Source organism: Thunnus albacares, chromosome 2, assembly GCF_914725855.1.
Source record: "Thunnus albacares chromosome 2, fThuAlb1.1, whole genome shotgun sequence".
Taxonomy (NCBI): Eukaryota; Metazoa; Chordata; class Actinopteri; order Scombriformes; family Scombridae; genus Thunnus; species Thunnus albacares.
Window position 1 is genome coordinate 16,816,082 of NC_058107.1, and position 12,979 is coordinate 16,829,060.

The window sequence follows — 12,979 nt, forward strand, 5'->3', positions numbered from 1 at the left end:
TCAAAGTCCTTACCCCATCTCAGAAGCTAACTGGACAGACATGCTTGGTCATGAGAGTGCAGATGTTTTGCCCACAGCCCCAGCACGATTGCTTGATGTGTGGAGAACCCTGCTGGGTCTTTCTGTTGCACAGTGAGCACACATCCACAGCTCCGCCATGATGCGATGCTGCTCCCCCATCTCCTCCAGTGGGATTTTTGAGACTATTAGCTACAAGCTGTTGAAGCTCTTTCAGTACGCTGTCTGGTGCCTTTGCAATCCCTACGACCTTCACTCTGTTAGGGTCAAACACACAATCCTCCTGTAGCCCGCTGGGCACAGCTTTCATGCCACAATTGGGGGGAACCCAAGCGGTGTCATAGCCCTGCGTGCTCCAGGTGTATTGCATAGGATGGTTGTCCGTGTCAATACGCTTGACACGGCCAACACGCACACGCAGCTCAAGGGCCACACGGTCTGAAACGCTATTCTTTAAAGGATAACGTTCTGCCTTTTTCTTATCGCGACTGACATACACGCCCTTTCCCAGCATGCCACCTGATGACTGCTGAAAGCCATTGGCAATGATGAGCCGTGCGTTGGCTATGCTGGTGCCATGGTACATAGTGTAGACACCCCGGTCTTTGGGCTCCTGAGAGGCCCTCAACTCTACATGAGGAGAGTCATCATCGTAGGTCACGTCCCAGCCAAAGAACTGCACTGACATCCTGGTTTAATGAAGGATGTTGTTCAAGCCCAGCGAAGACCAGCAGCTCTGTGAGAAATGGATACAAAAATGGCGTCATGTTATAACAGGTTTTTGTGAGCAGTATTTGTGTTTAATTGGATGTAGCTTTAATCCTTCAGCTGACATGGTGTCACATAAGATTGTGTTGCATCAAATTCTGTGACCAATCAGATTCTGTTTTCCAGTCAGGAAATTCAGCTATATTGCCATTGTAAACACTGTTATTACATGCTATACTTTGATACTATGTTACCAAGATATTTAGATAAAGGATTACAAATTTAGACAGCTGTAAAGAAAAAAAAACAAAAAACGCCAATTATACAAATAAGGTCACACATTTTGATAGGAGTGACAGCAGCCACTAACTGCTTTTTATAATATCTGGTCATCCCTTTGGCCTGTAATGTCATGTTGATCCCTTAGTGTCGTCAGGGGCGTTGGCTGGACAGTTAACCATCAGGGGCTGAGCCCATATTTTTCCCCATCAATTTTTTTTTTTTTTTTTAAATCTTCTCTTTAAAAGAGACTGTTTCTATGTGTTTTTTTTCTTGTATTTGAGGGCTACACATTGCTTAAATAATGTGAAAATTGGAGAAGGAAGGAAGGGTTTTGACTTTATTTACCATATAATCTGCACATGAATATTACAGCCACTCCAATGTCTCAAACCAAAATGAGCATCATATCAGATACCTACTACCATTATTACTAGGCCTGTATGATGGAAAATCCACGAATGAGAGTTGGAAACAGCTAACTATTCAAAGTGACTGAGTAAACATGAGAAAATATTGTTACCGGTGGAAAAATGAAGACTATGACTGAATTCTGTCTTTTTAAAATTTTATCATCTGGTTAAATTTTGCCTACTTCAACATTGTTATGACCCAACTTGTGCAGGCTACAATATAAGAAGGGAAACAGAGATAAGGTTAAGATTAAATGAAATGATGATTGAATTTATTTGTAGTTAGGAAGAAAGAAATAGAACTTTGTTCTCTGAAGGTAATAAACAGTGCTGGCAAGGAAGTTAAAGGAGCAGCCTTTAAATATATGAATGATTAATATTATTTAGTAAGTTTGCTGGTAAAAAAAAAAAAAAACATGTTTAAAATTATCATTACCACAGAATGTTTTCTACAATCAAGTCAAAGACCTTTTAAATGCCCATTATCCAACTTACTGCCAACTATTTGTTTTCCATCAAGCTTTGGTTCAACTAAGCAGAGGTGAAAGAAGTATAACAAAAAAAGAACAACTTCAAACTTAGATGTATTTAATACGGTTTGACAGTAGCTGTGAAAACTGAAATTTTTCATTGGGTCCCAAAATCTCGACGTCTCAGAGAATTGGTGTAACTGACTCTGATAATAACCATATTTATTACATTTAATTTAGTTCGTACTACTCAACCCTTTAGGTTAAATAAATATCAAGGCTCAGCAGCTATTCGCTAATATCACAAGACAAACAATCATCAAAGTGAAATAAGTTTTATTTGCAGGAAACGTTTAGCTAACGTTAGTTAGCACACAGCTCGGGTTGTTGTTGCTTCATATTTTGTCAAAGAGGTGAGTAGACGACGGACTTCAACTCTCATAACTAAAGCCTTTTAACTATTCATGAGTCGTTACACCTTATCTATTAACGTAGCTAACGAGCTTTATATTCTGGTTTAACGTTAGAAAATTAACGAACCTTACCGTCAGTGAGGAGTCGTTCACCTCAATGAGTTTCACTTTCTGTTCAGTGGATTTTAACAAGATTCGATTTCGACTTCAACCTCAAAATGACAATATGCAGGAAGACCTATGAGGACATATGTACATTTATATATATGGATAATAATTGCGTGGAACAACAGGGCCGGTTAGCTCAGTTGGTTAGAGCGTGGTGCTAATAACGCCAAGGTCGCGGGTTCGATCCCCGTACGGGCCATCAGATCTTTTTTCTTTGTCATCCTCTTTCATTTACACTGCCTTATTTCCCAGACAATGTCAAAAACAGTTAGCTAACAATCCGTCATATTATATTAGAAGAAGGCTGGATTACCAGCTGGTCAGGCCCAAATGTGGGCTGCTGTATTACCTAATCTTGAAGCCCTGTTTTGAGGAGGGACCTTGTGTCAAAATCCAGCCTTAAGCCTTGAATTATTGCAGAAGACATATTCCTAAATTAGTTTGTATACCATTGTATATCATATTACCACAGAGCAAACTTGGGGCCAGGTAGTATTTCAGTAGAGGAATACTGTACACCATGCACAAAGGCAGAGGAAGTGGTTAATTAGCCTCTATACGCATTAATGTGATTTTGCTTAGCGTATGCAGCAGCGAGCTGAATCCTTTTTCCTGCTTTATGATGTATGCAGTAGGGGTCTCAGATAACAAGGCTGTTATATTTTCTTACTCCTACTGATCCGGCTTTAGAAATCAAACATCAACTTGGAGGAAACTGTCTATTTTTGGCCTAAAAAAGATTATTTGATAATACAACCGTTCCTCATATCTCCATTTCGATTTAAGACTGCAACCAGCAGGTGTGTCCCCTGGTAGTGCAGGAATAGGAAACTGAAACTAACCACACTTTAGTTCTCAAAATATGTCTGTACCTGCTGTTTAGTTTTCACTACAATTTTGATGGTAGACAAACCCTTTTTTTCAGGTGCTTTTGTAACCTGCAAAATTGGTGTTTCATCAACTGAAATGTGTAACTGCATCAGTATGAAATCATGAAGCTGTGAGTTTACCCACAGACTGAAACCATCACTGAATGAGCTTCATCACTAAATATGGAATCATATAAAACTGGACATTATGGGTCTGATATCATAATAATGATGTTTATTGGCTTTGGACATGTTACATGATTTAGTGTTCAATAAATTTAGTGTTCAATAAATTTCACAAAATTGTGAGAATATTATCACATCATGTTTCAAATTTTACATCACAGAAAATAACAGATAACATGTTCAGCAGGAACTATTTTAACATGTTGTTCCTATTACACTTATCACTTTAGGGAAGGAAAAGAAAGATTATGAGTCCTGTTTACAAAGTCTGATTGATTTCAGGTTTAGTTTCCCCCTCACTCAGCATTCAGCTCATACAAAGACCATATTGAACACCTCTGTTGTTTTTCATCTTCTTTTCTCACCCCCTGTCAGGGTTTGTCTGGACAGAAATGCTTGGACATGAGGATGCAGATGTTTTGCCCACACTTCCAGCACTGTTGCTTGATGTGTGTGGAACCCTGCTGGGTCTTTCTTTTACACAGTGAACACACATCCGCAGCATCACTGCCTCCTCTCCCGGATGCTTTGGATCTTTTTGCAATGAGTTGTTTAAGCTCTGCCAGGATGGTGGGGTTTGGTGCCTTTGCAATGCCCACGACTTTCACTCTTTTAGGGTCAAACACACAATCCTCCTCTAGGCCGCTGGGCACAGCTCTTAGGCCAATATTGGGGGGCACCCAGGCAGTGTCGTAACGCTCTGCATGCCAGGTGAGTTGCATGGGATGGTTGTCCTTGTCGATCCGCTTAACGCGGCCAACGCGCACTCGTACCTCAAAGACCATACGGTCTGAAAGGCTACTTCCTAATGGATAATGTGCCGCCTTTTTCTTATCGCGACTGACATACACGCCCCTTCCCAGCATGCCACCTGATGATTGCTTAAAACCATTGGCGATGATGAGCCGTGCACTGGCAACACTGGTCCCATGGTACATAGTGTAGACACCCCGGTTTTGTGGTTTCTGTGACCCCACCAGCTCCACACCAGGAAAAGAAGCACCATCGTCGACCACCTCCCAGCCAGAGAACTGTATTGACATTCTGCTTTAGAGATGTGACTGATAAAAGATGATGAAGCTCCGCAAAGACCAGCAGCTCTGTGAAAATGAATACAGAAATTTAGAATCATGTAACAGATTTAAGAGCAATCAGGGTGAGACTTGCAGAGTTTAGAAATTACAGATTAGTTTTAATCCTCCGCTCCCTGACTAGAGAAACTAGTAACAAAAGTGCCAGGATGAACCACACATTAAGTGATGTTGTGTGAATGAAAATGTGTGTTAAAAGTTTACTCAAACTACCAGTTTTCCAGAGTGTCTTGCCACTACTTTCCATTAAATTAAATGTTGTACTATTCATTCATATTTTGCACTGCACTGTAATTTTCATTCTCGTGTTTAATCTGTTTTACTTAATTTTAACTTCTTTTTTATTTCACTCTGAAAATCCTATTTATATGTGTGTTTATATGAGTCTTATGTTTGATGGATCATCTGTTTGCTTCCTTGTCAGATGTCCGTCTATGTTTTGCTGTCTCAATACACATTCCCCCCCTTATGTCCCTCAGTTTGACAATCACTGTCCTAACTGACAACATATATAAGTCTGTAGCCTATAAGTCAAGAAAAGAAATCCAACTTTCTAAACTAGAACAAAGGAAGGCTATATGCTGTGTCAGTCTGATGAGGCGAGTAAAACGACCTTCTTCATAACTTCTAACATAATCTAATGCAGTATCATATTATTTTATTACTTCCTGTTTGTTCTTTTGTTAACTTTTTCTGTAAATCTTACAACTCTAGTGCTGTTTAAGGTTTAATATTCAGGGACAAACCTTACCGTCAGGTGAAGACTTCTCTCTGTCAGCTCTCAGAAAGTTTCACTTTCTATTCAGTACGTTGCTTTAAGAGTTTTGATTACGTCACGAATTCTAATAAATATGGCCGGTTAGCTCAGTTGGTTAGAGCGTGGTGCTAATAACGCCAAGGTCGCGGGTTCGATCCCCGTACGGGCCATGAAACCTTTTCCTGTTGATCACTGTCAGACACCGCCTTATGTCTCAGACGCTGTCAACAACTGTTTGCTAATAAAAAATTACATTACATTACATTAGAAGAAGGCTGGATTACCAGCTGGTCAGCCCCAAGTGTGGGTTGCTTAATTACCAGCCTGGAACCCTGTCTTGAGGAGGGACCCTGTGTAAAAATCTAGCATTAAGCCTTGAATTATTTCAGAAGACATATTCCTAAATTAGTTTTTATTTTATCATGTTACCACACAGCAAACTTGAGGCCAGGTAGTATTTCAGCAGAGGAATACTGTGCACCATGCATAAAGGCAGAGGAAGGAGATAATTAGGTTATGATGTGGTGTGCAAGGCCAAGTGAAAAACCTTATTTGCCTTTATACGCATGAATGTGATTTTGCTTAGCGTATGCAGCAGCAAGCTGAATCCTTTTTCCTGCTTTATGATGTATGCAGTAGAGGTCTCAGATAACAAGGCTGTTATATTTTCTTACTCCTATTGATACACTTTTAGAAATCAAACATCAACTTGGGGAAACTGTCTATTTTTGGCCTAAAAAAGATTATTTGATAATCCATCCGTTCCTCACATCTCTATTTTGATTTAAGACTGCAACCAGCAGGTGTGTCCCCTGGTAGTGCAGGAATAGGAAATTGAAACTAACCACACTTTAGTTCTCAAAATATGTCTGCACCTGCTGTTTAGTTTTCACTACAATTTTGATGGTAGACAAACCTTTTTTCAGGTGCTTTTGTAACCTGCAAAATTAGTGTTTCATCAACTGAAATGTGTAACTGCATCAGTATGAAATCATGAAGCTGTGAGTTTACTCAGACTGAAACCACCACTGAATGAGCTTCATCACTAAATATGGAATCATATCAAACTGGACATTATGGGTCTGATATCATAATAATGATGTTTATTGGCTTTAGACATGTCACATGATTTAGTGTTCAATAAATTTAAATTCTTCCTTCATTACAGTAAATCAAAATTGTGAGAATATTATCAGATCACGTTTCAAATTTTACATCACAGAAAATAACAGATAACCACAGTCAACCTGGAGTGAATTCATTGTGTTTAACACACTCCATCTTGATTGCACATAATGATAATGTATGCTGATAAGAGAATATAAAACTATGGTCCAACAGAAATAAAAAGTAAACATCAAACTGTCAGTTCCATCAACACCAATGCATTAACAGATTTCACCAATAGAGATCCCAAAAACATGTTCAGCAGTTCAAAATTGTGAGAATATTATCACATCATGTTTCAAATTTTACATCGCAGAAAATAACAGATAACATGTTCAGCAGGAACTATTTTAACATGTTGTTCCTATTACACTTATCACTTTAGGGAAGGAAAAGAAAGATTATGAGTCCTGTTTACAAAGTCTGATTGATTTCAGGTTTAGTTTCCCCCTCACTCAGCATTCAGCTCATACAAAGACCATATTGAACACCTCTGTTGTTTTTCATCTTCTTCTCTCACCCCCTATCAGGGTTTGTCTGGACAGAAATGCTTGGACATGAGGATGCAGATGTTTTGCCCACACTTCCAGCACTGTTGCTTGATGTGTGTGGAACCCTGCTGGGTCTTTCTTTTACACAGTGAACACACATTTGCAGCATCACTGCCTCCTCTCCCGGATGCTTTGGATCTTTTTGCAATGAGTTGTTTAAGCTCTGCCAGGATGGTGGGGTTTGGTGCCTTTGCAATGCCCACGACTTTCACTGTTAGGGTCAAACACACAATCCTCCTCTAGGCCAATATTGGGGGGCAACCAGGCAGTGTCATAACCATTTGCATGCCAGGTGAGTTGCATATGATAGTTGTCCTTGTCGATACGCTTAACGCGACCAACACGCACTCGTACCTCAAAGACCATACGGTCTGCAGGTAGACATCTTAATGGATAATTTTCTGCCTTTCTCTTATCACGACTGACATACACGCCCCTTCCCAGCGTGCCACCTGATGATGGATTAAAACCATTGGCGATGATGAGCCGTGCACTGGCAACACTGGTCCCATGGTACATAGTGTAGACACCCCGGTTTTGTGGTTTCTGTGACCCCACCAGCTCCACACCAGGAAAAGAAGCACCATCGTCGACCACCTCCCAGCCAGAGAACTGTATAGACATTCTGCTTTAGAGATGTGACTGATAAAAGATGATGAAGCTCCGCAAAGACCAGCAGCTCTGTGAAAATGAATACAGAAATTTAGAATCATGTAACAGATTTAAGAGCAATCAGGGTGAGACTTGCAGAGTTTAGAAATTACAGATTAGTTTTAATCCTCCGCTCCCTGACTAGAGAAACTAGTAACAAAAGTGCCAGGATGAACTACACATTAGGTGATGTTGTGCAAATGAAAAGGTGTGTTAAAAGTTTACTCAAACTACCAGTTTTCCAGAGTGTCTTGCCACTACTTTCCATTAAATTAAATGTTGTACTATTCATTCATATTTTGCACTGCATTGTAATTTTCATTCTTCTGTTTAATCTGTTCGATTCAATTTTATTTTCTTTTTTATTTTACTCTGAAAATCCTATTTATATGTGTGTTTATATGTGTCTTATGTTTGATGGATCATCTGTTTGCTTCCTTGTCAGATGTCCGTCCATGTTTTGCTGTCTCAATACACATTCCCCCCCTTATGTCCCTCAGTTTGACAATAACTGTCCTAACTGACAACATATATAAGTCTGTAGGCTATAAGTCAAGAAAAGATCCTATCATGAATCAAATCCAACTTTCTAAACTAGAACAAAGGAAGGCTATATGCTGTGTCAGTCTGATGAGGCGAGTAAAACGACCTTCTTCATAACTTCTAACATAATCTAATGCAGTATCATATTATTTTATTACTTCCTGTTTGTTCTTTTGTTAACTTTTTCTGTAAATCTTACAACTCTAGTGCTGTTTAAGGTTTAATATTCAGGGACAAACCTTGCCGTCAGGTGAAGACTTCTCTCTGTCAGCGCTCAGAAAGTTTCACTTTCAAGTTTTGATTACGTCACGTCGTCAAAATAAATAAGGCCGGTTAGCTCAGTTGGTTAGAGCGTGGTGCTAATAACGCCAAGGTCGCGGGTTCGATCCCCGTACGGGCCATGAAATCTTTTCTTGTTGATCACTGACATTGACACCGCCTTATGTCTCAGACGCTGTCAACAACAGTTTGCTAATAAAACATTACATTACATTACATTAGAAGAAGGCTGGATTACCAGCTGGTCAGGCCCAAGTGTGGGTTGCTGAATTACCAGCCTGAAACCCTGTCTTGAGGAGGGACCCTGTGTAAAAATCTAGCATTAAGCCTTGAATTATTTCAGAAGACATATTCCTAAATTAGTTTGTATTTTATCATGTTACCACACAGCAAACTTGAGGCCAGGTAGTATTTCAGCAGAGGATTACTGTGCACCATGCATAAAGGCAGAGGAAGGAGATAATTAGGTTATGATGTGGTGTACAAGGCCAAGTGAAAAACCTTATTTGCCTCTATACGCATGAATGTGATTTTGCTTAGAGTGTGCAGCAGCGAGCTGAATCCTTTTTCCTGCTTTATGATGTCTGCAGTAGGGGTCTCAGATAACAAGGCTGTTATATTTTGTTACTCCTATTGATACACTTTTAGAAATCAAACATCAACTTGGGGAAAACTGTCTATTTTTGGCCTAAAAAAGATTATTTGATAATACAACCGTTCCTCACATCTCCATTTCGATTTAAGACTGCAACCAGCAGGTGTGTCCCCTGGTAGTGCAGGAATAGGAAACTGAAACTAACCACACTTTAGTTCTCAAAATATGTCTGTACCTGCTGTTTAGTTTTCACTACAATTTTGATGGTAGACAAACCCTTTTTTCAGGTGCTTTTGTAACCTGCAAAATTACTGTTTTATCAACTGAAATGTGTAACTGCATCAGTATGAAATCATGAAGCTGTGAGTTTACTCACAGACTGAAACCACCACTGAATGAGCTTCATCACTAAATATGGAATCATATCAAACTGGACATTATGGGTCTGATATCATAATAATGATGTTTATTGGCTTTAGACATGTCACATGATTTAGTGTTCAATAAATTTAAATTCTTCCTTCATTACAGTAAATCAAAATTGTCAGAACATTATCACATCACGTTTCAAATTTTACATCACAGAAAATAACAGATAACCACAGTCAACCTGGAGTGAATTCATTGTGTTTAACACACTCCATCTTGATTGCACATAATGATAATGTATGCTGATAAGAGAATATAAAACTATGGTCCAACAGAAATAAAAAGTAAACATCAAACTGTCAGTTCCATCAACACCAATGCATTAACAGATTTCACCAATAGAGATCCCAAAAACATGTTCAGCAGTTCAAAATTGTGAGAATATTATCACATCATGTTTCAAATTTTACATCACAGAAAATAACAGATAACATGTTCAGCAGGAACTATTTTAACATGTTGTTCCTATTACACTTATCACTTTAGGGAAGGAAAAGAAAGATTATGAGTCCTGTTTACAAAGTCTGATTGATTTCAGGTTTAGTTTCCCCCTCACTCAGCATTCAGCTCATACAAAGACCATATTGAACACCTCTGTTGTTTTTCATCTTCTTCTCTCACCCCCTGTCAGGGTTTGTCTGGACAGAAATGCTTGGACATGAGGATGCAGATGTTTTGCCCACACTTCCAGCACTGTTGCTTGATGTGTGTGGAACCCTGCTGGGTCTTTCTTTTACACAGTGAACACACATCCGCAGCATCACTGCCTCCTCTCCCGGATTCTTTGGATCTTTTTGCAATGAGTTGTTTAAGCTCTGCCAGGATGGTGGGGTTTGGTGCCTTTGCAATGCCCACGACTTTCACTCTTTTAGGGTCAAACACACAATCCTCTTCTAGGCCGCTGGGCACAGCTCTTAGGCCAATATTGGGGGGCACCCAGGCAGTGTCGTAACCATTTGCATGCCAATTGAGTTGCATAGGATGGTTGTCCTTGTCGATACGCTTAACGCGACCAACACGCACTCGTACCTCAAAGACCATACGGTCTGAAAGGCTACTTCTTAATGGATAATGTGCCGCCTTTTTCTTATCGCGACTGACATACACACCCTTTCCCAGCATGCCACCTGATGACTGTTTAAAACCATTGGCGATGATGAGCCGTGCACTGGCAACACTGGTCCCATGGTACATAGTGTAGACACCCCGGTTTTGTGGTTTCTGTGACGCCGCCAGCTCCACACCAGGAAAAGAAGCACCATCGTCGACCACCTCCCAGCCAGAGAACTGTATAGACATTCTGCTTTAGAGATGTGACTGATAAAAGATGATGAAGCTCCGCAAAGACCAGCAGCTCTGTGAAAATGAATACAGAAATTTGGAATCATGTAACAGATTTAAGAGCAATCAGGGTGAGACTTGCAGAGTTTAGAATTTACAGATTAGTTTTAATCCTCCGCTCCCTGACTAGAGAAACTAGTAACAAAAGTGCCAGGATGAACCACACATTAAGTGATGTTGTGCAAATGAAAAGGTGTGTTAAAAGTTTACTCAAACTACCAGTTTTCCAGGGTGTGTTGCCACTACTTTCCATTAAATTAAATGTTGTACTATTCATTCATATTTTGCACTGCATTGTAATTTTCATTCCCTTGTTTAATCTGTTTTACTTAATTTTATCTTCTTTTTTATTTCACTCTGAAAATCCTATTTATATGTGTGTTTATATGTCTTGTGTTTGATGGATCATCTGTTTGCTTCCTTGTCAGATGTCCGTCTATGTTTTGCTGTCTCAATACACATTCCACCCCTTATGTCCCTCAGTTTGACAATCACTGTCCTAACTGACAACATATATAAGTCTGTAGGCTATAAGTCAAGAAAAGAAATCCAACTTTCTAAACTAGAACAAAGGAAGGCTATATGCTGTGTCAGTCTGATGAGGCGAGTAAAACGACCTTCTTCATAACTTCTAACATAATCTAATGCAGTATCATATTATTTTATTACTTCCTGTTTGTTCTTTTGTTAACTTTTTCTGTAAATCTTACAACTCTAGTGCTGTTTAAGGTTTAATATTCAGGGACAAACCTTACCGTCAGGTGAAGACTTCTCTCTGTCAGCTCTGAGAAAGTTTCACTTTCTATTCAGTACGTTGCTTTAAGAGTTTTGATTACGTCACGAATTCTAATAAATATGGCCGGTTAGCTCAGTTGGTTAGAGCGTGGTGCTAATAACGCCAAGGTCGCGGGTTCGATCCCCGTACGGGCCATGGGACCTTTTCTGATCATATTTACTATGATGAATTGGTTTCTCGTAACGCCACATCCTCGGCTGGGCTTAGGGTTTAGTTGTGGTTATTGTAAAACAGAGCGGGTGGCTCTCGATCTGAAAAGTGCAGCCAATGCGAAAGTGCATTACACCTGCATTCTTTCTAATGGCCAGCAGGGGGCGACTCCACTGGCTGCAAAAAGAAGTCCGATTGTATGGAAGTATTTGAGAAAATGACCCCACTTCTCCCTTAATTTATTACCTCAGCAAACACCTTTCTAATGGGTTTATGGTCACAATCGATAGTATCAAGTCTTCTTCAATGCATCATGATGTTCGTTTTGTAAATTATGGCCCCGTTTAGAGTAAAATAGATGATAAAGCAGCGTATGCGTCAGGGCGTGGCTACGTTGTAATTGACAAGTAGCTACCACGGCGACAACGTTGGTTAAGTAACGTAACCACTGATGGACGTGACCATGGCCCCAGATTCACAGTGTGTTTTCCTTTCATTAAAGTTAATTGTAACATTTTGGTCGCCTCAAGAAGTCTTGTTCAGCGTTTGTTGGTGATAAAATACCCTCGAGTCGGATGTTCAGTGTTTCTGGTGAGTACATTTTGTTTTTATGGTTTTAGGCCTGTTTTTCGCTAGCGGAAATTAGCATTAGCATTATCACTGTTATCCATGGACTGTAAAGGCACCGTGCTAACCAAGCTAGCGCTATGGTCAGCTCCACCCTCTCGTCCAAATATGTTCACGTCATGGATGTATTATAACTTTAAAATCTCATTATACATCCATGGTCCACGTCCACTTCTGGCAAAGTAGTATCAATGTAAGTTCTTTGCTTCTGGCTCCATAGAACAAACATGGCGACAGTGAAATCCAAGATGGCGATGGTCAAATAGCTAAACTCGAGGCTTCAAAACTGTGACTACATCCATTTTTTTTTTTTTTTTTTTTTTTTTTTTTTTATACAGTCCATGGGTAAGGCACACAGTCTATGGTAACATGTATGTTGGAGTCAGCATAAACATCTCAAAAGACGTACTTAAAATCTTCCACTTTACTCCTCGCCACGGTAACGTTAGTTGATTAAACATAAGATACAAATCTACAT

The 12,979-nt window shown here is 39.7% G+C and overlaps 2 protein-coding genes, 4 non-coding genes and 1 pseudogene across 6 annotated transcripts; 4 read left to right on the top strand and 3 right to left on the bottom strand.

Moving 5' to 3' along the window:
- Positions 1-2: 2 nt before the first annotated feature.
- Positions 3-5,536, bottom strand: LOC122969802. Its single transcript, XM_044335784.1, has 3 exons — positions 5,367-5,536; positions 3,901-4,624; positions 3-714 (listed from the first exon to the last, which is right to left on the bottom strand). The coding sequence occupies exons 2-3, from the start codon at positions 4,565-4,567 to the stop codon at positions 20-22; spliced, it is 1,362 nt and encodes a 453-aa protein (XP_044191719.1). The 5' UTR covers positions 4,568-4,624; positions 5,367-5,536; the 3' UTR covers positions 3-19.
- trnai-aau lies at positions 2,595-2,668 on the top strand. The gene has a single exon. It is a non-coding gene; the product is annotated as a tRNA-Ile (tRNA).
- On the top strand, positions 5,469-5,542 carry trnai-aau. The gene has a single exon. It is a non-coding gene; the product is annotated as a tRNA-Ile (tRNA).
- A 1,318-nt stretch (positions 5,543-6,860) lies between these two features.
- Positions 6,861-7,766, bottom strand: LOC122994538 (annotated as a pseudogene).
- An 845-nt stretch (positions 7,767-8,611) lies between these two features.
- On the top strand, positions 8,612-8,685 carry trnai-aau. The gene has a single exon. It is a non-coding gene; the product is annotated as a tRNA-Ile (tRNA).
- A 915-nt stretch (positions 8,686-9,600) lies between these two features.
- On the bottom strand, positions 9,601-12,228 carry LOC122994530. The gene is made up of 2 exons (XM_044369264.1): positions 11,885-12,228; positions 9,601-10,943 (listed from the first exon to the last, which is right to left on the bottom strand). The coding sequence occupies exon 2, from the start codon at positions 10,884-10,886 to the stop codon at positions 10,215-10,217; it is 672 nt and encodes a 223-aa protein (XP_044225199.1). The 5' UTR covers positions 10,887-10,943; positions 11,885-12,228; the 3' UTR covers positions 9,601-10,214.
- On the top strand, positions 11,786-11,859 carry trnai-aau. Its single transcript has one exon. It is a non-coding gene; the product is annotated as a tRNA-Ile (tRNA).
- Positions 12,229-12,979: the final 751 nt, after the last annotated feature.

Excerpts from the sequence above, each read along its gene's own strand:
- LOC122969802 (XM_044335784.1), bottom strand. The coding sequence starts at position 4,567 with ATGTCAATACAGTTCTCTGGCTGGGAGGTGGTCGACGATGGTGCTTCT. Across the intron at positions 715-3,900 it reads GCATTTCTGTCCAGACAAAC|AAACCAGGATGTCAGTGCAG; the intron begins CCTGACAGGGGG and ends ACATCCTTCATT.
- LOC122994530 (XM_044369264.1), bottom strand. The coding sequence starts at position 10,886 with ATGTCTATACAGTTCTCTGGCTGGGAGGTGGTCGACGATGGTGCTTCT.